The sequence below is a fragment of the Acomys russatus genome, chromosome 5, assembly GCF_903995435.1.
Source record: "Acomys russatus chromosome 5, mAcoRus1.1, whole genome shotgun sequence".
NCBI lineage: Eukaryota > Metazoa > Chordata > Mammalia > Rodentia > Muridae > Acomys > Acomys russatus.
Genome location: NC_067141.1, coordinates 42,711,644 through 42,737,903, shown reverse-complemented (window position 1 = coordinate 42,737,903; position 26,260 = coordinate 42,711,644). Strand labels below are relative to the sequence as shown.

The following is a 26,260-nucleotide window of genomic DNA, read 5'->3' as shown; positions in this document are numbered from 1 at the left end:
GGTGGGAGCAGGCATCCAATGTTCACAGGGCCCACCCAAAGTCATAGCACAGGCACTGAGCCATTAATAGGACAGTGATGTCACTTTTGAGATTTGAGGACAGCTATCTCAATCCATTTGAGAAAGGACCAGCGAATACTCTTCAGCACTCTAGACAGAAAACTGGCTGATTTAGCTTAGAACAGAGTCTGCCATTGCAGCCAACTTCGAAACATCACAGAGGAAGAGGGCGGGGCCTCAAGGAAGTCGTATCCGTCTAAGGTGAGGTCAGTTATGTTTTGGGATTTCTCCTCATACACAGGGAGCACCACGGATCTAATTCACAGAGTAGGGAATTTGTAAGTCACACAAAACACCTTTAGTCTGCCTTGCAGGGGTGGGGTGGGGATAGGGTGGGTCAGGGAGAGTTCGAGTTCTAAACTATAATCAGCCCTTCTTTTAAAACAGCAAATACTAAATCCTTGTGTTCAGCAGATGGTGGTGTTTGTTGCACTAGGCTGGGCCCATAGTACAACATCAATAAATGGCCACTTGTAGAGGGACAGACAGAATCCCATTTGTAAAACACACCCATTACCCCCCCCCTCTCTCTCCCTCTTTCTTCCTCCTCCTTTCTCCCACACTACATTGTCCAAATGCCCATGGGGGTCTTCGTCTCATTCAGGGGTGGGAGGGGGAAGGGACAACATAAAAAGGCAAAATCATGTAACAAAGTGGGAAAGCATTTCCAGGGTGTGTGTGTGGTTTGGAATAGCTTGGTTAGTCTCTAAGGAGAATCATATAGTGAGCTTTTTAAGTGTTATTTTGCCTAGGGACCATTTGAAAGGATGCTCTCTCTACAGGAAATTCCAGTTCCTGGGAAACTGCCTTCTGAAGGCTGCACATCAGCAGCCAAAGATATTATAACGGGGGGATGAAGCTACAATTCTTCCTCCATGACTTGCTGAAGTCTCATGGAGCAAATATTTGTTCCAATTAGGGGTTCCAAAAAGTCTTACTTGCCTTAGATAGCATGTCTTGAGAAAGAAAGTGTATTTGTTCAAAATTCATCATGGAGGGGAAAATGACATGTTGCTGTGTTCTGTTGCCAGGATACACAAGCTCCTCACAGGCCCAAGGACCCCAAGCTCAGGTGTCCTCTGTCTTTGTGTTCCCAGGCCCCATTCTATCCAGCACAAGGAGGGGGACTGGGACGCTGCCTAGAAGCTGCTTCTAATCTGAAAAAAAAAAAGCTATGTGGTTATGTGACCCTAATCTGTGTTCACAGTCCAGGGCTCAGATGGCTGTCCCGTCAGAAAAACAAAAATGTCTGGAAAAGGTTAGTTCAACAGTTCTGGGGGTTTGTTATTTCCAGAGCTAAACTCCTTGGGGGTGAAAAGGCAAAAGAGTTGCTCTGGGATTCAACCCCACACTGTTTCTTTCCTGATGCTTTCTTCCAGAGTCATTTCCCGATGCCTGGTGTGCCCTGACATTTAGGCCAAACAAAATCCTAGAACAGACTCCTGGACTACAACTATTCTTTAACTCCACACACAAGGAGTTGTTTATTGCAGGGACCCTGCATTTCACAGGCTGAAGGTACCGGAGGCTGCTGTCACTTTATGATATAGATACCCCTCCACCCCCGCCCCCTGGCATTTGCAGCAAACAACCCCGTCTACAACCTACGGGCATTTTCCATAGTTCTTGGTAATGAATTCTGGCTTCATCTGTGTCTCAACAGCACATAACTTAAGACAATGAGCAAGGCTGTTGGGGAATAGTTTCTAGAATGAGGAAAATACCATACAGATGTTTGCCCTTAATCTTGAATTCTAATGATGAAATTGAGAATTGTTTATTTGTTCTAAAGTCAAACCCAAGGAATTTATTTTCTAAAGCATAGCAAGATGAGGGCTAGGGTAGGAGTGGGTAGTTTTGACATAATATGTTTCCAGTAATGAAATATGAAAAATATGGCCTTAAGATTTTGAGTTATACACAAACATATGCCATTTAAATGGTTCATTTTTGTATCAAATTTGGTATACTAAATGTCCATTTGTGCATAGGAAGGACATACCTGAAGATGCACTTGAGGGCTATTTGGCTAAAATAGTATATTCACCTCCAGTGACTGTTTTTTTTCACCAAGATAGCAAATTAGGAATCAGTCCTCTATCTTGAGCCATTTATTGAGGACAAACAAATGGACTTGGAAAAGACGTGACTCAATCGAAGTTAAAATACCTGACTTTGGTGTATGAGAATCATAAACTTGCTTACGGTCTATCTGGTCTGCAAACACTTCCCCATAAATCATCCAATACGGCATGTAGAAGATATTCTTGGCCAGCTTCCAAGATGGCTCCTCATTGGGAAAGAGGATGGCTTGCCTGGCGACCCCAAAGCTCATCAGCACCACCAGCATAATGATGACAAAGTACATCATGTCTATCATCTGGAAGGGTGGAGAAGGAGAAATAAAAGAAAAGCCGTGTGATGGAATGTGCTGACATTGAAGGAATCCTCCGAGGACATTTAATAGTGCCTAAGTAGAGAGTTGTACCCAGCTCAGAGGACAACTGGGCTGCTGAAGCTGATGTCAACATACTAGATACTGATGTCAGTTGCTAATTTTATTTTACAAGTGCACACATGATGGAGCCCCTTCATTGTTATGGCTGCCTATGGAATAGATTTACATTAAGGCACAGGGGTGCTAGTCCTCAGAATTTGGGTTTTCCACATGGTTCCTTCCCCATAAAACAAAACAAAACAAAACAAAACTGTTCTTAGAGAAGGCAAGTGTCTTGTTCTGGTTTCTTTCTCTTTTAGAGAAATTAGAATTGGGATAGTTGGACTATTTTAAGAACTAGTTCAGAGTGGTATATTCCTGCTCTTAGTGCTAGAAGGCTAAGATGGCCCTGGAAAGCTTAAGAAAATAAGGGATTACAAATAGACCTAGGAGGGGGCAAGTGGGAGCCCGTCCCATTGCATGATTCTCTGTCACAGGCCAAGCTCTCACAGAATCATCCACTCTTTCTCTCTATTCCTCCTGTAGGGCATCTTATTATAAAGGGTATTTTCACAGGTCTTACAAACATGTGGCTTCATGAGCCAGACTAGTGCCTGTTGTTAACATGATGAAATTCTTCCTTGGTGTGCGTCTAAACTGCTCCTGATTGAAGCCCATCGTGTTTCTTCTCCCTGCCCCCTTTTTCTTCTCCATGTCCTTGTTTGTTCCAGTGCTATGTTACTAGAGATCTGTTTTTTTTTTTTTAACCTGCTAAATTGTGTTCTTTTCATCCCTGAAAACTGATAAGTTTGCAATAAGTGATTATTCTGACTACTTCCAAACCCACAGCTTCTTTCTTGAAGAGACAGATCCCAAGCTAAGCCAGTTGGACCTCACTATGTAGGGGAGGCAGATCTGAAACTTTGTGATCTGCCTGCTTCAGCCTCCAGTGTGCTAAGATTATAGCCTGCTCTACCATTTCTTTACAATGCAAGGAGAGAGAGAAGTTCCCTGTCCTTCATTGTAATGTTCATTCTTCGTAATAGTTTAGCGTGATGGAGACTGAGTTCTCCTACCGGCGAGTGAGGCAGATAAGTAAGAGAAGGAGAGCTAGCCATGCCTGGCAGTGATCGAACCCCTGTCTTGAGGTAGAGCTTGTAGCCAGTTCTACCTTGTTCTCTTATAAGTCAGTATTTCCCTCCCACACTTAAGCTACAGAGATTGCATCAAACTGTCTGACATCAAAGACTTCCCCTCGCTGACTATTATAGATAGGGAGTGCCCACCCACAGAGAGTGATGTGGTAATCACCAGGGATAAGGAAGATTCCAGATTGTCTTATTTAGTTTTGTTACTGTTATGCTGGAGACTGAACCAATGGCTTAGTGTACACTAAGTACACACTCTAGTATGAACCTGTTCCCATCTCTAGCTCAAGAGAGACTGTTCCAAGGCACCTGTGCCTATAACTTAAGCTTTATGGTCTTTCTGGGTGCCTTAGGACACAGGGGCCTCAATATGTTTTAGGTCAGGTAATCAGGTTTCAAGACAACTTAAAAATACATCTACCAACATTTGTACGACCTTGACGTGAGGCAGAGGTTGCTCCATGACCCTTACTTTCCATGTGCTCACGTATATGCTGGCTAGTTAGTTATTCCTTCCGCCAGTCAGCAGTGGTCGCAGGTCTCTACATAGCTGAGAGGGCTGGGTTGAAAGAGGTTTACAGGAAACCCAACTTTGGTTTTTCATCTTCTTTCTTCTTGTTATTTTACAAAATTCATTGATCCTTTATTTGCAGTGAAGGATCAGAGATGGGCCTTTACGCTCTCTTTTGCTTCCATTGATTTAAAAGGTGGGTGGGTAGACGACTAGGTGTGCTCATGAGACTGAAGAGCTAAAGAGCTAGTCCAACCCAAGACAACTCAGTGAGTAGATACAGAGACAGAGCCAATTGAATTTTTCAGCATTAAAAAAAAAAAAAAAAAAAAATTGAACCTGATCCCTATCTTCAGGGTCAAAACAAAAGGAAAAAAGTTCTTCCCAAATTCTGAACTTTCTCTATTTTCAAAATCATCACTGCCATAAAAATATCAGAACCTGGGCAGCATTAATCGTATGAGAAGCTTTCCTTTGTTTTCAAAATTAAATTATCCAGTGAGTTCAATGTTAAGACTCTGTCCCAATCTTACAAATACCTTTCAGTATGTTCAACGGAGAAGATCTACAGTGGTGACGAAGCACATGCTGTTAGGTGCCGGACAACCTGGATTTTGATCCTGACTGCTAGCAAAAATAGCTACATGAAAAAAAAAAAATCCACTGGAGGGAAAATGTTTTTCCTGACCATTAAGAAAAGCAAAAGAAAGGTAGCTAAGTGGCCTGGGGTAAGTTGCTTAATCTTGTTTTTTTTTTTTTTTAATATTTATTTATTTGTTATTATGTATACATTGCTGTCCCTGCATGTACACCTGCACGCAAGAAGAGGACATCAGATCACATTATAGATGGTTGCGAGCCACTATATGGTTGCTGGGAATTGAACTCAGTACCTTTGGAAGAGCAATCAGTGCCCTTAATCTCCGAGCCATCTCTCCAGCCCCCAATCACGTTTTTAAACGTTGTAAGTGGGAGTAAAAATAACAATTATGTGATTACCTTTGACTAAATGTGGTAGCTATGCAGTAAGTTCTCATAAATGCTAGTGTGCTGTTATTGGAAGGTCAGGATGTGGAGTCAGGAGTTTGAATCTTCTCACAGTCTGTTTATTTAATTGATATATGAAGGTCCTAAGATCTATTCCATAGGTTATAACAACGAGGACCGAGACCTATGCCACACGGTGCCTGGCCCAGTTAATCATAGCTCCTCTCATGGTTTCTAGTTTCTATTCTGTGTTACATAAGTGAGTTACTGCAAGGTTTGCAGAATTCCCTTGAGAAATGAAACACGAAGGAACATAGTCAGAATTTCAAGTGATCCTGGACCTGCAGATCAATAAGGTTCACAGAGGAGATGCAGGAGTGCTGAGCTGTCAGGCATTTGATGCACTGGTTCCCTCCACCGTGCAAACACCCGGACATCCTGTGTCTGGTCACTACCTGGCTGCGGAGTACTAAAGAGGGACCTGTTGAAGTTGAGGGCTTTGTATGCACCACAACTGGGGAGACTCTTCAGCTTCTAGCTTGCAGCCCATCTGCTCACTGATAGAGTCTAAAGGCATCTTTTATCTACCTTCTGGATCGATGACTCAATTATTGAACTAATTATCTTAAAAGCATCCTGTCAGAACTCAAAGTCCCCAAATTTCCTACTTATTCCTGACTGATAAATGAAGTCATTCATAAGTTAAAAAGTGGAGAAAAAGCATCTCAGGCCTCCTGCTCACTCCTTGGTAAGGTTTCCTTCTAGTCAAAATGGGGGGTAATTACGCCATTATTAAAATGATAGACACAGAAATTAAGATAATCTCACTGCACTAATGTAACTTTAGGCATTTCAAATATTTAAATGCCACCACCAAGATTTTTAAAAATTGACTAGGTTTGAGTCTTTGAATAGTTTATCTTAAAATAAGATAATCATAAAAAAAGCGCCATCAGATTAATACCGCCCTGAAATAGTGGTTCTTGACAAAGGGCGGCTTTATGTTTCAAGGGACATTACATTTGGTAATGTTTGGAGACATCTTTGTTGTCCTAATATACTCTCTCTTATCTCTCTGGTCTCTGTCTCTATCTGTCTGTCTCTCTCTCTCTGTGATACACACAGACACACACACACACACACACACACACACACACACACGGGAGGCAGTGCTAAACATCCTACAATATACAATATAGCATAAGGACTCTTCAACAGAGGACCATGTAGCCCCCACTGCGTGTATTGTGCATGTTTGTAGTCCTGGCACTTTGGAGGCAATGGCCGAAGGATGGTGAATTCCAGGTCAGATTGGGTTGCGTAGTGAGACACTTAAAAAAAAAAGTAAAAAAAATATGTCAAGGTGGAGGAAAATGGGCCTGATTTCTAAGCTGTTGTGGTTTGATATTTTTTTTCTCATTTCACTTGGAAATATATTTGAGAATCTCATAAAGTCCTGTTCTCTCCAGAAAAGTCATATACACATTTCCTATACAAGTTGGGAGCAGGGACACACAGATCTCTTCCTTCAACCCTGTTGCACAGAGTCTGCCTTTTGACATCAGAATTTTCACCGAAATCTCAAATCCATCATTGAATGAGCACATAACAACAGAATGAACAGCTGATGTACACATTTCCCCTTCTCAGACAATATCAAGTCGGGCTGAGTTCAGTATGGGCAACTTAACCCCCGGAATCAGTTTTCTGTTCTCCACAATGAGTCTGGTGCTATTTACCCTAAACACTGAATTCCAAGCTAGTGTCCAGAACAGCTGATTATACAGAAGAATAGTGTTTATAAGCTTTCTTTCTTCATTGTCCTTTAAAAACCAGTATGAACACAGCAAACAAGACACAATTTATCAACCAGCCGACTAAGAGCCAGCTATTGCCTAGCACATGCCTTTTCTAATTATCACTCTACAAAGTACATGTTTATTGTTCATTGTTGCTTTAGAAGGCAGTGAGCTGAATGCCAAAGAGCAAAGGAAGTTTAGTTTGACTTTAAATTTTTTTCTCTTTGCTTGGATTTGTTGGTGCTTTTTTTTTTTTTAAATAGGAAGATCTTTGGTTGCTTAAGATGCATTTCAGTAGAATCCATACACAAATGCTTAATAAACACTGAATTAGCAATGATGTCTGTAGTAAAAATTGAAAGACTTAAAACTTAAAAGAGGCATCTATAATGCTACCTGCTGGTTTCAACAGCTTGTAGGATAGAACTAGTGATAAGACTACAGAAGTGGTGTTTTTCCAGGTAGGGTGGGTATGCTCTGCTTTCCACATGTCAGGGTTATACTTAGAGAAGTGGGCACCATGAGGCAGGCAGATCTCTGTGAGTTTGAGGCCAGCCTGGTCTACACACACATACAGACACGCACACATACAGACATACACACACCCAAGCACACACACACACACACACACATGAGAGATGGGGTGCACCAGGCTGTGGTGATTTCCTAGTGTGTGGGGAAGGAGCTTATGAACTCAGCACTCTCATGTCTGCCACCAGCTTCACACTGACGCTGCCCACCTCATGCTCAGTCTCTATGGGACATTCTGAAAGCTGAGATATAGTCAAAATGTTGAAGCCCTCAGCTATTTGTTTGGGGGGGGCACATCAGCTTGCCACTTGGGATTCTTTCCTTCCTTCATTCTTCTTTCCTTCCTTCCTCTGTCCCTCTCTCCTCTCCCTCCTTCTTTTTTTCCTTCCTTCCATTCTTCTTTTAGAATTAAAGGAGCTGGTGCCTTTCTCAGAAACCAGCTTTAACAGATACGTTTCCCCAGGACCCAGAAGAACCCCTGGACTCAGATTCCGCCTCTCTACCTCATCTCAACTCAAACCTCCCTTGTGGATAGGAACATCTTTTTTAGAGCTTATTTTTTACATCTGAAGTGTTTTATTTTTTATTTTTTTCCCCTGAGACAGGGTTTCCTTGGCTGTTCTAGACTCACTTTGTAGACCAGACTGGCCTTGAACGCGAAGCAACTTGCCTGCCTCTGCCTCCTAAGTGCTGGGATTAAAGGCATGTGCCACCATACCCAGCCCCACATTCTAGGTTTTTTTTGAGACAAACTTTTGCTCTGTAGCTCTGCATGGCCTGAAGTCTGGCATCCTTAGCTTCTGAAGTGTTGGGAATTCTAAGTGATGCAACCACACCCAGCTTTGAATGCCACCCTGAGAACTCATCCTTTACAAGTCTTCAAAATCTGCTAATACTTTTAGTCGAGACCAAGTTCTTCTCCAAGCCTGGCTACTGTGAACATTCTGAATGAGCCAGTCCTGATCTGTGATTCTTCTGTACTTCATAGGTGTCTCTGTGAGGACATTTTCATCCTGTATGCAAAGTACGCCCCTTCCTTCCCATCTGCCTCAGTCTTAACAGCCTGCCCCCCATCCCCTGCCTCTCTCTCTCTCTCTCTCTCTCCAGGGTTTCTCTGTGTAGCCCTGGCTGGCCTGGAACTAGCTCCGTAGATGAGGTTGACCTTGAAATCAGATCCATATGCCTCTGCCTCCTGAGTGCTGGGATCAAAGATGTGTGCTATGACTGCTCAGCTTAGCTCAGCTCATAAGCCAGTGCCTGGCAACAAGCAGGTGATCTTTCCATATGCTTTAGTTAGTAAATAGGTGGCTGATGGTTAAATCTTTAGTTTTTAATGTAGCTATATAGTCAGATTTTCAAACACCCAGAGGAAATTAAAACAAACCAAACCAAAACAAAACAAAAACCCCCAACAACCTAAAACATCCCTGGGGTCATCTCATGCAGACCTCAGTAGCAAATCCAAATGAATCACATTTCTCTTTTCTATTATCACAGATCTTCCTCTGAGAATGTGTGACATGGAACCAAATGACCTTGCTTACCATTTTCCCAATCATCATTACGTATGGGCCCAGATACTTGTTCACGCCGAAGATGTCTAGCAAACGGATGTACCAATAAATGATGTTCACACAATAGATGACCCTTCCGTCACTCCTGAAGGGCTGGTCTTGGAGACGGAGGATCATTCCCACCGAGAAGAGAAGGATGGCAATGAGGTCTGTGACGTTCCAGTACTCTTGCAGCCATACTTTGACTTTCTGCAGCAGCTTGCCCGGCTCCGACATCAGAATCTACAAGGCAGCAGAGAGGGCTTAGGTCCCATGCTTTCAGCTCAGCTGGAAAATGCTCTGTCAGTTAGCTGACGTAAAGAGCTATCCAGACCTGTGTCTAGTTGAATAACTGCTTGCTAGGAATTCACAACTGAGCTAAGCTTAGGTAATCCAGACGAGCACAGTCTAGAAGCAGATGTAAACAACAGTTTGATCCTTGGAATTGTCTGGCAATTCTGAGGCACTGCAGGCTTTTTCTATAACATGATATATTCCCAATATACTGCAGAGTACAGAGCTCAAAAAAATCATCTCAGTAAACAGATTTTCAGTTGTGAGTGACATGGGCCACACTCCTACAGGACACCTCCATTCCTTTCTTGCATCAGTGAGTCTCATCACCTCCAAGTACAACCCCATTAATGACTTCTCATCACTCCATGGCTGCCACTGAATTCTAAGTCCCATCAGATCAGGCACATGGTCGCACCCATCTTCTAACAGCATCTCTATTGTCATTATGGCCACCAGCCTACCACCTATTTTCTGAGCAACGCACAGTGAGCTCTTTAAAGACCTAAACCAAGATGTTGTTGGTGATTGCACAGTTGTTTGTGTGAACAAAGACTCATCAAACTGTATCCCAAGGTGGGCTCCTTTCATTACAGGTAAATTATACCTCATTTCTGAGAGAGAGAGAGACAGAGAGAGAGAGAGAGAGAGAGAGAGAGAGAGAGAGAGAGAGAGAGAGAGAAACAGAGAGAGACAGAGATAGAAACAGAGACAGAGAGACAGACAGAGACAGAGAGAATCAGAAACAGAGAGACAGACAGAGACAGACAGAGACCGAGACCAGGGACAGAAGGATCATGATAAGCATATACTTTAACTATCTGATGGCTTCCGTTATAAACAACCCCCACCCCGACCCCCACACCAAACTTCTCACCATGGCCCACTTCATTCCTTCCACTGGGACTTTCTTTTCTAGGAGTTTGCATATTTGGCTCCTTAACTCTTATCCGTAAACTCTTTATTCAGATGCCCCTTCTTAGGAAGCCTCTGCTGATCATTCCAGCAGCAGTAGCCTCCATGTCTCTAAACCACAGATACCTGGCCCCCATCACTGAGTTCCTACCTCAGCAAATGTGAGGTTAGGCCAGAGGATTCACTGCCCTTACCTTTTCCCAGGTCATGCTGGTGACCATGGTGTGAGACCCATTGTCCTACCCACCAGCAGTTCCTGCAACTGGTTCTGTCCTGTTGGCAGTTCACCCTCTGGTTACATCTTAGCTGGGTATAAAATCTGTGCATGAGCATGGGAGAGGAGGGGCAGGAAGGATTGTGATGCCTTAGAGATTTCTTTCTTTTCTTTTCTTTCTTTTTTTCTTTCTTTGTTTGTTTTGTTTTTCGAGACAGGATTTCTCTGTGTAGCCTTGGCTGTCCTAGACTTGCTTTGTAGACCAGGCTTTGCCTCGAACTCACAGAGATCTGCCTGCCTCTGCCTCCCAAGTGCTGGGATTAAAGGCATGTGCCACTACACCCACCTCTTAGAGATTTTCTACCCCATTTGCTCATATGTTGCTAAAACTACTAAGGTGGTGTGTGTGAGGGGTAGAGGGGTGGGGAGAAAAAACACAGAGTTGGCATGAACCAGAAGTAAATGGTTGCATCCCTCTTCTGCCCCATCTCTGCTAAGCCAGCCCTTAGCACAGGCCTTGGCATCCTGGGAGCTATTAGACAAGTGGTTCTCAACCTTCCTAATGCTGCAACCCCTTAATACAGTTCCTCATGCTGTGGGACCCCCAAACTGTAATATAACTTTTGTTTCTACTTAATACCTGTAATTTTGCTACTGTTATGGACTATAATGTAAATATTTGTGCTTTTTTATGGTTTTAGGTGACCCCCATGAAAGGGTTGTTCAACCTCCAAAAGGGTCTCAATCCATAGGTTGAGATCCGCTGCAGTAGGGGATCATGGGGCAGTGGAAGAGGAAGCGATTTTCAGATGACCTAACAGGTTTCAGACCTAGCTCACTTCTCTAGTTGGAGGATACCAAACCATTGCTCAATCTTGTTTCCCAGACCTGTAAACTGGGGGATGGATGTGATCACGGCTGTCATTGACCTCACAGACTCGTGGGAGAGCTAGCTGGGTGAGATAACGTCTACTGAGGCTGGCTGTAAACAGTTCCATAGTATTAAGGGTTTGCTGTGGCTGACTCTAGTGACTACATGCAGAAGTATGTGGTGGGGAGACCCGAAGGGCAACACATGAAACCACAGCCTCCCTTGTGTTTGCTTGGGAGGCACGGAAGCATGCAGGCTTTTCCATGCTTCCAGGATGTCGTGCCTGAGTTCCCGAGGGCCTGCGTGCCAACCCCAAGGAGGCTTGTGGGAGTTGTCGCCCACTCCATAGTTGAGCCTTTCCTTTCAGAGTTCAAGGGAGGGACGTGTGTGTGTGTGTGTGTGTGTGTGTGTGTGTGTGTGTGTGTGTGTGCGCGCGCGCGATGCGCGCGTGCGGGAGGGGAGGCAGCCCCCACCAGTTGGAGAGAAAAAAGGCCAGGCACAAAAATGGCTGTCAGCTCACTTTCCCACATCTTCCTCAGAGGCAAGTGTTCTTCAGCTAACCTCGGCCTGACCCCGCCATCGGAAGCCCCACCCTGCCTGCCATGCCATGCAGCTTCCTAAGAAATGGATAGCTAGGCCTGGAGGTTGCTGGCAGCCTGCCCGCTTGGCAGCTACTCTAGAACAGTCCGAGGAGTACAGGCTGCTCCCTGTCTTCTTCCAGCCTAGTCCTGGACAGCCTCCAGCCTCCACACTCCAGTCTTTCCCTCCTCTGCTTGTGGTAGGGAAGGAATAGGTAGCTGGGTATGAATTCTCCTGAATGCCAGCTGGCAACCACATAGTGGCAAGGCCCCTAGCGGGAGCAGGCTCAATTCTCAGAGCTACACAAAGTCTCAGGCAAATTTATTGCTGTTTTTTCAGTTTACGAGTCCACTGCACTGTTCAAGAAACGGAAGGGCACTATGAATGGCGGAATGCAGTACAGACAGTTGGCTGCAGCAACACAAGGCTTCATAGTCCCTTGGTTGTTTAATCTAGTCTCCAATCAGATGGTGCTCCTATACCACTCCCAAGCTCTGAGGAGGATGGGGAAATGCTAATTAGAATGAAAATAGCACCCAAGCAGCCCAGAGAAAGGTGCTGAATGCAAAGTGTGTGTGTGTGTTTATTTAAATCTCAGTGCTATCAAATTTAATAGATTCTGTATATCTTTCTTCTTTGGAAAACACTCCAGAGGTGAAATTCAATAGAACAAGAACCTTTGAATCTGTCTGGGTAACAAAAGGTGGATTTGTGGGTTTTAACAATCCGCCCTGCCCCCTTCGGTGCCTACCTACTGGAATACAGAAAGCAGGATTGTTCTGGAGCTCCCAGAAACACGCACAGACTTGGCAGGATCCTTTTCTACTGAAAGGCCCCGCCCACTCACTGCAGATTCAGGGACCGTGCAGAGGAGTCGCTTCACCTTGCAAGCTGCCTTCCCCGAGGCTTTCTCTGGTGAGGTAGGAGTTTGTAGCGTGCGCCAAGCAGGATTGCTGCGCCCTCTTGTGGACTGTTTCTTGACCACATAGATTTTTAAAAGAAGCTCTTGGAATCTACAAGGCCTCTGGGGTTAGCGTTTCTTTTCCTTTTTTTCCCCTTCTATCTTTTAAAAATTACTTATGTTTTTACAGAAGCTTTAGGTTTGCAGAAAGCACTTTCCATTGTACTTTCTGGTCCCCACAAAGGTGAAGCCTTTTTCATTATCAACAGCCTCTCTCCTCCTACACCCCCCCCCCCCCCCCGCCCACTTCCCTCTCTCTCTGTCATGGTGGAATGACACATTTTGTGGTATGGCACATTCCGTGGCTTTGAACATACATAGAATGATGACTCCGTCACTAGAGCAGCACGCAGAATATTTTTGTGCCCTGAGAAGCTCTGGGCTTTGCCTACCATCCTTCCAATGTCCTAACCCCTGGCAACAACCAATCTTCTTATCAGCTCTGTAGGTTTTTCACAGAACTTCCTAGAGCGGGAACTATACAGAATGGATCATGTTCAGAAGTCTTCTCTTTATAACACACAACTAAGTTTTCCCACAGCCTCACAGTTCATTTCTCTTTTTTAGCACCGAATAAGATTTCCTGTTCGTGTGGTTAGTTTTGACTTCAAACAAATCACATTAGGGTGGCACTTCACTGGCTCCTCTTAGGCCGTGTGGAGGTAGGTGAGGGAAGAGAGACTGTTACATCTTCAACCTAAAACACCAAAACTGCGTGTCCATCCTCTGCGGGGCTCCCTAGGGGTGGAAGGCTGGTGGATGCTCGGCGTGTGTGTGAAAGATATGGAGAAAGGAATTAACTCAAGGATAAACTGAATACAGGAATACACACAGAGAAGTGGTTTCTCTCAGTCTACCATGTGGGTTCTGGGCATTGAACTCAGGTCATTGGGCTTGATTGAAAGCTGCTGGAACCCAGTTGGAGAAGTGATACTAGATTGGCAGACAGTGTCCAAGGAGACTCCAAGTAATGGGTAGAAATGGGAGTTAAGAATAGCAAAATTTAGAAAACCATCTTCGTAGGGATGAGAAGACAGAGGTGTTAAGTGGTACTGCAGCCCACTGGAGGATGTCTTGGGGGCAAAAGGCATGTGAGCAGAAGATAAACTTATTCACCCTAGGAAACCTGTCTAGGTTTGAGAAAGAAGAAAGCCACATCCCTCAGCAGCATCACAGAGCAAACACAGCTGGAGACTTGATTTGGAGCCCAAGCACCCCCTCAGCTCTCCATCCTCAGAAATGAGGAGCCATCGTTTCCCTCCTGTGTTCATTTAGGAAGCACTTACCTCTCTCATCTTCTCTATTCCCAGGGTGAAAATGTAGGAGATGACAATCCATTCCTGAGTGGAAGGCCAGCGCTCCATCTTCACCAGCACGATGTAATTGAAGAGCATCAGGTATCCGATGTATGCCAGCTGCAAGGAAATACAATAGGGTCCTCTAACTGCAGAGGCCTGGGGGCTGGGCCCTGGGCAAGACCACACTGCAAGGCAGCGAAGAGCAAGGTCAGAAAGCAGGAAAGGGAATCCATGACAAATGAATGATAGAGTTTCAAATATCAAGAAAAATTCATTGTGTGTGTGTGTGTGTGTGTGTGTGTGTGTGTGTGTGTGCGCGCGCGCGCGCGCGCGCGCGCATTCCCATGGAGGTCTGAGGACAACTCGCAGAAGTTGCATCTCTCCAAGAACCATGTGGGTTCGGAGGATTAAACTCAGGTCTCTGGACTTCTTGATGGCGAGTACCTTTACCTGATGAACCATCTTTGCCCACACAATTTTTAAAAAGGCTACAGTAGTTCAACTACTTGAATATGCAGTATTTGTTTTGACTCCTTTATGTGTCTTTGGGGCCCTAGGACCTTGCTTGTACCTTTTTGTGCCATGTATGGATTTGTGTGCCAATCACCAGTTGTGTGTGTGTATGTTCTGGCTTAGAAGAGAGCCTAGCTTATCAGGGCTGCTTTTGCTTAGGCACAGACCTGGCTTTCCATACTAGGGGGATACTTACTTAAAAATATGATTTATTTTATAGTACTATTAAAAATATTTAAGAATATTAACAATATATGCTTATTTTCTTTCCCAAGAGATGACAGGTAGATTAATGCCCACCTGAGGGAAAGGAAGACACCTACAGTATTTAAAAGTTTGTAAAACTATAGTGTAACTTGCCTGGATTGAATCTCAAGGGCCCTCTTCTGGCCTCCCTGAGTTATAATGTCTTCCTGGTGTTTTTGACCAACAGTAGTTGGCTTCTTAGGGAGAATTTTTTTTTTTTCCCATTTTCCTCTGTACTGTCACACTGCCCTGCCCTGTCCCAGTTGGAATATTTTCATTTGTATTCTGCTTCCTTGAAACAAAACAAGAGAGAGAAAACAAAGCCATTTACAGGAAGGCCCTGGGGCATGTGGCCGGCTGTGTACCAGAGTGGACTAAATCCTCCCGAGGCTCCAGCATCTGGAGTTTGAGTCCTGACTGAAATGCTGGATGTGGACGCAGGGAAGAACACTGCTCAGGGCCCAGACTTGGAGTCTCTTACTCAGAGATTTAGTGATGTCAATGTGGGAAGAAGAGAATTGGTGGTGCTCTTGCATAAGAAAATATACCCCAAGGCGGATGGCAGATGAGCAAAACCTCCTGCGGGCAATGGATGCTCCAAGTTGAGCAAGGCTCAGCCTGGCCTCAGGGCCTGTGAGCTGGAACCCAGCGGGAGCTGATTCCAATCTGCATTCTTTGGAGGTCGTGTGGCAAGGAACAGGACACATGTGGGTAGAGGACTGAGGGTTTGAGGAATGACGGCGCTGGGTGACTTTGGGGATGTTAAAGCAAGTTAAGTGGCAGAAGCCACAGCCTGGCTAGAAGATAAGAGATATTGTGCCAAAGAGATGTTGTCTTATCTACCACTGGCCTTCTTCTTTTATTTTTATAAACCATATAGACTTTAAATGTGAATTAAAGGTACCCTTGACATCCCCATTATATTGGTAACACATGTCCCAGTACAGCTGCAGTATAGCATTTCCTTTCTGGTTTTTATTTTATTTTATTTTATTGGTTTTTTGAGACAGGGTTTCTCTGTGTAGCCTTGGCTGTCCTAGACTTCCTTTGTAGACCAGGCTATCCTCAAACTCACAGCGATTCGCCTGCCTCTGCCTCCCAAGTGCTGGGATTAAAGGAGTGCACCATGATTTTTGTTTTTAAACATTGTTTATTTTTTTAAAAAAGATTTATTTATTATTTGTACAGTATTCTGCCCACATGTGTGCCTGCACGCCAGAAGAGGGCACCAGATCTCATCATAGATGCTTGTGAGTCACCATGTGGTTGCTGGAAATTGAACTCAGGACCTTTGGAAGAGCAGCCAGTGCCCTTAACCTCAGAGCCATCTGTCCAGCCCTGATTTTTTTTTTTTAATCCTATTTTTTGGTGTTGGAGGTTGAAGCTAAGGCCCGACCATGGTAGGCAGCCACTCTACCACTGAGAGTGACTTCTCAGCTCCTCCTTCATCTAAGCTATGACAGAGGTAAACAGTGTCACATCTGGAACAATTAGATTGTGACAGAGGGTGAGTGCTGGCGCTGCTGATGGCTAGATGACCTCTTTCTCCAGCAGGATGACTTGATTTTTTACATCCCCACAGCTACAGCTACATTAACCCATGCTGAGGCTCCCACTGTGCCCCACCTCAGAATCACTAGTGAACCAGGGAACTTTCTCACAAAAGAGACATTCTTTTAAGAATTGGTCCCAAGTGTCCCTTGGTTCACATGGGGTCAGGTTACAGGCAAGCACACACTGACATCCACTCTGCACTCCTTGGGTGCATAGTTACAAAACACAAAGGAAGGGCAGTCAGTGGGAAAAACTGTCTAGTACATTCCACTCCCTTTCGTCTGGAGTTGCTTCTATCTTCCCAGTCACTTCTTCCCTTTTTTTGAATAAACTTCTGTTGTATGAAGGTGGAGTGAATCTTGTTAAGTGTCTTAAAAAAAAAACATTTTATGAAGTTTAGTGCAAAATATCACATGGTGGCCCAGTGACACATGAACTCCTGTCTTCAGAACTTCTGTATCTTAGAACTTAAGGTAACTTTACAACAGGATTCCATCCTCTGACCTCAGGTCTAGTGTATTTGGAGGAAGGAAGGTAGGTGGCGAAAGTTGGGTTTAAGTTTTGGCTACTGCTTGACATCTTGTGTAAGTCACCTAACCTGCTAGGACCTCTGGGGATGGTCCTGTCACTACCGGGGAAACCCACAATCCACACCATGTCCTCTGACCATAGTCGTTTTGAACCCTGAACTTGAATCTTTTCCAGCTCACAAATGGGAAAGGTTCTCTGCGCAGACAGGCTGTGAGCCAATTGGCTCCCTGCTTTTTTCTATCCTGGAACTGAAGAGATCCACCTGTTCCTCTGGGAAGCTGAGAACAAGAGGTCATAGGGGAGTGAGGTGGGTGCTCCCTTTGGACAGTGTGTCAGAGGATGAAGGGACACTTCTGGAAACCTGAGAGAGAAATACTCTTACGGAGAACATGGGGCCACAGCAAACGGGACCATCAATCTGAGGATGAGTTTTATTGGTAAGCATTTTTGGAGTCTCACGAATTTGGCTTTCTCATTTCCACACATTTTCCTTGAGGCCTGGGTTTTGTCAACATGTGCAAAACTTCTGGAATTGCTTGAACATAGTTGGGAGATTTAGTGTGGTGCATTTACTGAGGCTAACCCAGTCAGCGGGACACCTCACCCCACTGTCAGAGATACAGCTCCCCTGGTGGATAGAACGAGAACGGGCCCCCTGTACGTTCAAATGTTTGAATGCTTGTTCTCCAGTTAAGAGTGGCTATTTGAGGTTTCAAAGGAAGTCACACTACTTTGAGTTAGCTTTCTCTGCCTCCTATCTGCAGACCAAGATGCGAGCTCGCTCTGCACTTCCTGTCCTTGTGCCCTCGCTACTGTGGAAGCCATGAGCCTAATTCAATGGCCTCTTCTATAAGTTGTCTTAGTCATGGCGTTTTCTCATCGCAATGAAAAATTACTAAGATCGCTTTCCAAACACATGTTGCAAATGGTGTTGGAAGCAGTGTGCCCCAGGTTTCCGTCCTCATTAGAGACACCTGGGGCTCTCGCTAAACACCCTCCGCATTCCTTCCACAGAGTGGATTCACTTGAGTCTCTGATGGATCCATGAATTGGGATTTCTAATAAATCCTTTCTAATCATGGCATTAAAAAAATAATGAGTTAAAACTCGCTACTGTCTTTAGTCAGGGCTTTTTCAACCCCGGAAAGACAAGGGGTTGGGGGGAGGAACTCTAATGCAGTCCCCAGAGGGACAACATCAAAGCCCTGAGGGTGGAGGCCAGGTCTGAGCATGGTTTTAAAGTGTTCCAAGAGGTGGACATGACACTTGCCTAAACCCAGGCCAGGAGAGGCTGAGGCGAGAAAATCAGGCGTTTGAGGAAAACCTGGGTGAGACCCTGGCTTTAAACAAGAACAAAAGTGCAACAGGTGATTCCAATGATCTTAATATGGAGGCGCCAAGGCTTGGAAGCCACTGGCCAGGGTACTTCTGGTGAAAAAGCATTTAGGGCTGAAAATTGCTGGAGTTGAGTCAGTGGAGATCGAGAGAATCAGGGAACTAACATGATGGAAACGCTGAACACCGATGAAGAAGAAAAGGCAGATGATCAGAAGGCTGAGTGAGGTCAGTGCTCATGCAAGTGACGGTTAACTCTTATGCAATTCCTCACATCAGTTTCTCTTATGCTTTAGAGCAGGAATCCGCTAACATTTGCAAAAGGCCACCCGGTGACTCTTTAAGGTTGAGGTTTTTTAGTCCTCATAATTAACTTTTTTGTTGTTGTTGTTGTGGCACATGTGTGGCCAGGTATAGTAAACAGTGAAATTTGAATTTCATATTTCACAAACTACTCTTTTTAAAAAAGCATATTTCAACTTTTTTTTTTTTAAGGTAAAACCAAATCAAACAGATAAAACCAAGCTGGGGTTGTAGCCTAGTGGGGCAGAGCTTGCCTAGCATGCTTAAGGCACTGGGTTTGATGCATGGTACCACAGGGGAAAAAAAGAAGAAAAAAAGAAAAAAGAAATAGAAATTCAAAATAAACAGTAGATTGTAGACCATAAGAGGGGGGTTTTCTTTGTGGCTGTAGTTTTTAAATCCTGATTTTGATTGTAACAACTGAATCAGAAGACTAGAAGAAGGGCAAGTGTGGGCATAAAAAGGAGGTACAGATGCTATGCTGGTGAAACCACTGTTAGCCTCAGGGAGATTGTTTGGGAAGCATCTGGAACCTTGCTTTAACATGGTATCTGCTCAGTATGAGATGCTTGTGTTGGTGAGTGGACAGATGACTCTGGCATTGATTCCCTCGCCGAGTGTGGCTAGAATAACAGTAGTTACTCCCACATTGCACTTACTGGTCCAGACACTATTATAAATGTTTTATATACTTCAATGCATTAATCTTCATAAAGCAGATAGTAGTATTATTCCTGTCATATGGAAGGGATGGACAGAATGGGAAAGGAACTTGTTTGGGGGTCACACAGCAAACAGGTGGTCCTATATGCAACATTTTTCTTTTCTGGATTACATGAGGTCACAGCTTTGATGTTTTCTACAGGGCAAGCTTGAGAGAGTGCTGTTAAAAACAAAACAAAACAAAACAAAACAAAAAAAAAACCAGAAACTGGAGTTTTGAATGTATGTTATTCTGGGGTGGAGATTGTTTCATAATGTCAATACATTTGAAAGTTTATTTTCCTAAAAGTGAATATACATGTAATATGTGCATTTTTGTATCCTCTCATTGTCTACTAAGATCATCCTTTAAAGTAGCGGCTTTTATCCAGTGGTAGTTTTTAATCCCACAGGTGCCTGGAAACATGTTGGCTGCCATCCTTAAAGGACAGAGCATGCTACTGGCATCTGGCGGGCATAGAGCCTGACAAAGAACCCTCCTAGGTAAAATCTCACCAGTGCTGAGGCTGTGACATACTGCTTCAGAGCCAGGGTTAAATACTAGCGCACTGGACTGCAGAGCAAACAGCTTACATGGTCATTTGAGCCCTCTTGTTCTCAGGCCTAGATTACCCTGTTGTTGACTCGGATGACTGCTCTGCAGCTGGTTGTGAGAGAGTCTAAAAATACAGATGCACTGTCCTTTAGCTGGTGTCGCTCCACCGGGCTGGACAGAATCAGAGATGATCAGGCCAACAGCTCATGTAAAGCTTTAGCAGTTTCTCAACCTGTAGGTCGTGTCACCTAAGACCATGAAAACTATCCCATATTTACATTATGGTTCCTATCAATAGCAAAATTACAGTTATGAAGCAGCAACAGAAACAATCTTATGGTTGAGGGGTCACCACAACATGAGGAGCCGTTACAGGTTCACAGCATTGGGAAGGTTGAGAACCACTGGAGGATGTTGAAAAGGAGAAAGGAAATCCAGCCATGTCGCTTTCTCCTACATCACATATCATTTCAGGCACAGCCCATGGCTTTGGGGGCAAGAAGCATATATATATACACATAGGGAGTGAGTCCTGGCGAATGCTTGCCGGGACTGGAGAGTTGCTTACTTTGAGCTGCTTGCTGTTTAATTGTGTCTGAGTAAGAACGTGTGACTGATGTCATTACCAGGTTGGAAGTTGTCACTTATAGACATACTGTTCCTCCCCCCCCCCCCCCCCCCCCCCCCGGGCCCCCCAAACCGCGGATGTACGTCTGACATGAGGCACTCTGTCCTGGCTCTCATCCATGTGGCAACGAAGGAAAGTGTTCTGAAAAAGGACATTTGTCTTCATGTTGAACTAAACTCATACACGTTGCACATCACTTTCTTTAACTCATCACCTCCGTCAGTTCCGGTACCTCCCGTGGCAAGGAGAAAGGCAGCAAGCCCATGGAAGCTGCCCGGCAAATTCTACAGATCTTATGAAGTTGCTGGAAAAGCTAGGCCTAGAGCTTCCATTCCCGCACAAGTGCCGCTTAGAATGCAGCTCGGTGAAAACCACTCAGGTGCCCGAGAAAGGACCACCCACTCCCGTGGCCAGCCCGAGAAAGGACCACCCACTCCCGTGGCCAGCCATTCAGAAAGGGGAAAGGAAAGCTGCTTACGGTGTAGAACCAGAACTTCACAATGGGTGCGTTGTAGAACTCATAGATTTTTCGGCCCACGGGGATTAGCCGATGCCTGCTTTGCACTTCTTCTTCATCCTTTTTTCTAGACGACTCCCCATTGCTTCTCCCCAACATGGCCTATAGTGGGAGAGAACAGAAACCATCATCGCTGGGCTCTGTAGGCCATTTTTGTGGAGGGTGAGTGGATGTCCATGGCACCCGAGGGCTCATGGAACCCAAGAATATAAGCCCTACCCCCCCCCCCAAGAGATATAAAGGCGTGCCTTTCCTATGTGTGAGTTTACACTCTATTAGCATAAACTGTGTATTCCTTCTGCTAAGGATGGAAGGCTTGGGGAATATTTCTTGAGCCTTTTTTTTTCTTTTATAGCCTGGACCCTCTGAATGAAGTAGGCAGTGGGATACACTTGGAGTTCTGAAAGGGATAATAATTGGTGTTTGGGAAGGCCAGGCTATAGCAATCTGTCCCAATTCTTTTACTTCCTTCCCATATGTATATACGACATCCTAGATCAGATTCAAATTCTGTTGGTGCCTGTACTAGCGACTTTCCAGTCAGAGGAAGACTGCACCAGAGCTCATCATATATCCCAAAGCAGGAGTAGTAAGTAGTAAGTCATCTGAAGGGTCTGGAGTTTGGTGCGGCTAGAGATATTCTTGCTTATCAAATCAAGGCCATTGGTCCCTCCACTTTAAACCGTGTAAGACCGGTATTGCTGCTGTTATCAATTTTATAGTACCTCATGGGTATACCACCTTCCTCTGCCAGCAGGTGGGCTAGGAGAAGGATTTAAGGCAGGCCTGATCTGCCATGGTCCTCATCTCTAAGTTGCTGGAGAGCTCCATAAATATGAATTCCGTTGCTGTTCATCACAACAGTAGCAGGACGTCACAGAGATGGCTGGAGAACCTAATGGTGAGGGCTCCTAGGCTTTGGATGACTCGGATGGGAGAGTGAGCTCTAGGATGAGTACTCAGAAGTTGGGGACTTTCGGACAAGTTGCTTTAACCCTTCTGAGACCTACTTTCTTTAGCTATGAATTGGACTGTGGTCCTTGGGGCCTGGGCACTAAAATCTGGCACCTAGTAAGGTGCCCAGTGACTACTAGGTAGTCTTCAAAGTAAACTGGAGCCTTCTTGGATCTTTTGTCAGAAGTAGCCCTCTTCAGGAAGCTGTGCATGCTATGAGGGTCTATAAAAGGACAAAGCACAGGCTTTAGTTCTCCAACATTTTAATAAGACAAGATTAGTTCTACAGTATGGGGACATTGGAGTTTTCTTTTTTCTTTTATGCGCCTGTGTGGTGAATGTGTGATGCGTGTACGTGTGTGTATACACATGCGCATGCAGAGGCCAGAAGAGACTTTTAGATGTACTGTTCTACCACTATCCACTTTATTCCCTTAATACCAGAGCTCTTACTGGACCTGGAGCTGGTCTTGTGGCTGGTAAACCCCAGTGAGTCTATGGTCTCTGCCTACCAATCCTGGCACTGGATTTATAGGCACATGTGGCCATAGCTGGCTTTTTATATGGGTCTGGGATTTGAACTATGGTCCTTGAGCTTTCACAGCAAGTTTTCTTACCTGCTGAGACACTCCACTCCACCCCTACCCCCAGCCCAAGACTCTAAATATATGTGAGAATAGGATAAGACATAATTGCTCAGCATTGACAAGGATTTGAGATAAGGCACAGTATTTGGCACATGAGTTTCAAATTAAACGATTTAATTATAGCAATGACTGCAATTTGCAGTGATGCTGAGGACAGAGATAACCACTATACGGTTTAGTTTTTCTGCTACCTGACACAACCCATACAAATATTATTCCACAATGACGTCATCCTAGGATTATCTCTGGGGAAGGAACCTTCATTTGTTTGCATATCCTGGTGAGAAATGTGCCTTGAACTACTGGATAGGAAGACTTCACTCTATGGCAAATGTAAGTATCTATTTTCATCAGTGAACTGAATCAATATTGTGATGGGTTAAGCACAGCAGAGTCCTATCAACATTGGTCACTGGCCTCAGGAGTCCCTGACTGTATGAGATGCTTGTCCTATAACTTACGTAACAATTACTCCACCTGTTCTGCTTATTTCTATGCCCAATAATCCAATGCCATCTGGGGACATGATAGAATGAAAGTAAAGATAATTTAAAGTTTATAGGTATCCTAGGAAGTGACATTTTTGGAGTACATAGGGGGGATGGTGGCTTTCCTAGCAAAGCTATAGGCAGCCCTGGACCTCTGAGCATGCTGGAATTTTCTTAGGCTTATGCCCAGATGGCGCACGTACTAGGCCATGTAGGTGAAACAAAAACATTGCACCCTGATTTTTCCTTTGTCACTCAATATGTTCTGATGGGGATACATTCGCAAAGTCTTGTCTCTCACAGGATTATCATTTCATCGGTTCAAGCCTTAGCAGCTTAAGTTGCTGATTTTGTTGATTTCTTTTCCCTATGGTCAAACATTTCCTTTGACCTTGATTAAAATAGAATTTACAGGGCCATTTATGTATGAGAGAAACAAAACAGTTAAAGATAGAAAACAAAAATATTTTCTAGTAGAAAAAGAGGTTTTAACAGGGTCAAATATATGATTGCTCAGTGCAGATTTGAGATGCTGCCAGCTGGACACAGGTGTTAAAGTGGAGAAAGATCCTTTGATTAAATTAAGTAAATTAAGCTGCTAAAGGCTATGATAGTCTTAGGTGTCCTTTTGGAAGCAACCAAGGATGTTCCATACTCAGAAAGGATGCATTCATCTTGCTAGAAGCTCAAACAGCAGCTCCAGGAAGGGAAGGAGCTTGCTAACAAGCTCCTTTCTCCAATCCAGTCTGGGCTGAGATGTTCACCAGAGAAGCAATGGGTCGGGGGGGGGGTGGGGGGAGGGAGGGGGAAGAATTTGACATCAGGGTGAAAAGAGGCTCCCTTTAAGGGCAGCGCTGCCCCCACTGAAAGCTTGCAGCCCACAGCTCCTCACCTTCTTCTTCTTCTTCTCTGTGAGGTCTCTACTCATTGTCATAGCTCGCACTTAGGTTCTCAGGGAACAGACTGGGAGCTGCCCCCCCCCCCCCCCCCCCCCCCCGCGATCCCACTGTGCTCTGGGACCAGTGGGACTTTTTTTTTTTTTTTTTTTTTACAGTGGCTTCCTGAAGGACCAAAGTCCCTAAAACTCTTAGGAGACAAGGGACGCTCCTTTCTCTATACCCAACTATAGAGTCCTTTCCAGCTTCTGGCTGAACTCCCAGGATTTGTGCCTATTAGGGAGTCACACCATCTTTGATCTGGGGTAGCTGGCATCCCTTGGAGACTCTCTAGTTTGTGGTGAACTAAATCCACTAAGCAGTGCCACCTGAGAATAGAAAAGGGTTCTCTCTCTTCATTAACAGCCGATGGAGGTTGGTACCCATATATCATGGGTACGCATGCATGCCTGGCTTCTAATCCTATGATTGCAACTAGCCAGCTAGGTAAATGTGGGCAATTTAATCTCTGAGTCCTTGCTTCCTAATCCGGAGGGCACAACAATGTCTATCTGATGGGCACAGTGTGGTCCCACAAGTGAGAGTGGACAGAGTGGGTAGCACTGTTTCAACAACAGAAGCAAATGTTTGTGTTTAGTTGTTAGTCTGTGTTGTCCACACACACGTGTCAAAGTGGTTTACTCTCTAAACCATATAACCACCCGCGAGGCAGACAAGCCTATGCTCCCACTCCTGAACGGATGAAATTGTGTTCAAGCTCACACAGCAAGTAGGTGAAGGGGCAGGATTCTGTCTCCAAAGCACGTTCCCTTTACCCCTCTGCTGAAACAGCCAGCAAGGATTCAGAATCAACACTAACTGTGGTTAAAATACCATTTCTCATCTCAGGAGTTCAGAGATCAAAATTATGACATGACCTTCAGGGAAGGCAGTCTCTGCTGCGATTGCAGGGCAGGCCTGGGCAGAGCAGATGCCTACATAGATCTTTTTAACAGTGATCTGGGAGCTGAAACAAACATTGGCTTTTTATCTAGTAAGTGAAAGCTCCTATCTCGCACCAGATCCCTGGGAAGGGTTTTTTTTTTTTTGTAAAGTGCCGTGCATAGGGAAGATGAACATGTCCCATGGTGGTCCCAGTGAGGAGACTCATGCAAAGTCTCTTTGTCACCTGAACCAAACCAATTTTCAGCTTCTCCTCTTACAGCTCCTTCTGGGCCATGACTCCTGTAGCCAGTGGCAACAAGGGAGGCGGAGGGACTTCAGAACTGTCCTCACAGAGTTGCCATTTGCTGCAGCTCTCCCAAGCTATGAGGCCCTATTTTGTCCCTTTAATAGCACAGGCTATTTTTAGCCTTTGGGCACACGCCAGTGGCAGTCATGTCACTTGCGTGGGGGCTGTTGGAGGTGGTTCCATGCACAGCTGTCTTGTTCCTTCTGCAGAACAAAGCATCCGTGTTCTATAATTGTACTGGGGAAGCTAATAAAAGCGTTCCATACAAACTTCAAAATTCAATTAGCCCTGGGTTTGTGACTTTGACCCCAAAGACAGATACAGGTTTTCCTTCAGACCAGAAGAATGTTTCCAGCTCAGCAAAGCTGGCTGCTCACAGCTCGGGGCCTCCCATTTTGTTCTTGAGTGTTAAGACTGCCGTCGTATCGTATCGTTGTGTTTATAAACGGATGCTTGCCTGGAGAACCGAGGGTGTCTGGCTTTGAATTTTATTGACTGTTCTGCAGCACCCTTCGCAGAAGCACTTTACATATAGTCGGATCCTAGGGCTGTGCTGTTTGTATGGAAAGAGGAAACTTGTACGCTATTGTAGTCTCAACACTTAGATGGCTAGACCTGGGCAAAAGGCGGGGACCCCTTATCTGCTCTCAAGCATTATTGAACCCCGGCAATATGGAAGGATGACTGGATCGGAGAATCCTCCCCAGGGAGGAAAACTGCATAGTGTTTTCTTACTGTTAGTTCCATGTCCTCTTCTTCTTTTTCCTTTGTGGGCTTCTCTGGTTCCTCTGGCTCCCTCTCTTGGAGATGAATTTCTTGGGCCTGAGTCATGTAGGGCATGTCGTCTTTGTTCTTGAACTCCAAGCTGAGAATTGAAGGAGGAAGTAGAATTCCCAGAATTACCTAAAGTAATAATAATGATAATAATAATAATCACATTTAAAGGATTAAGATCAGGGTGTGCTTAGAATCAGAGGGTCTGGGATGGGGCATATGAGTGT

At 44.8% G+C, this 26,260-nt stretch overlaps 1 protein-coding gene across 13 annotated transcripts in view; it reads right to left on the bottom strand.

The window, feature by feature from the left end:
- Trpm3 (transient receptor potential cation channel subfamily M member 3) overlaps nucleotides 1-26,260 on the bottom strand; it is a 903,922-nt gene that overhangs the window by 46,064 nt on the left and 831,598 nt on the right. For 11 of the 13 annotated variants that reach the window (XM_051146249.1, XM_051146245.1, XM_051146251.1 and 8 more), the window contains 5 exons: nucleotides 25,995-26,162; nucleotides 21,005-21,145; nucleotides 14,147-14,275; nucleotides 9,018-9,269; nucleotides 2,266-2,440 (listed from right to left, as the gene is read on the bottom strand). In XM_051146249.1, the coding sequence (XP_051002206.1) occupies nucleotides 2,266-2,440; nucleotides 9,018-9,269; nucleotides 14,147-14,275; nucleotides 21,005-21,145; nucleotides 25,995-26,162 (865 nt within the window). Of the gene's footprint in view, nucleotides 1-2,265; nucleotides 2,441-9,017; nucleotides 9,270-14,146; nucleotides 14,276-21,004; nucleotides 21,146-25,994; nucleotides 26,163-26,260 lie in introns of those variants that run through there. The other 2 variants (XM_051146257.1, XR_007830652.1) reach the window with 2 other exon arrangements.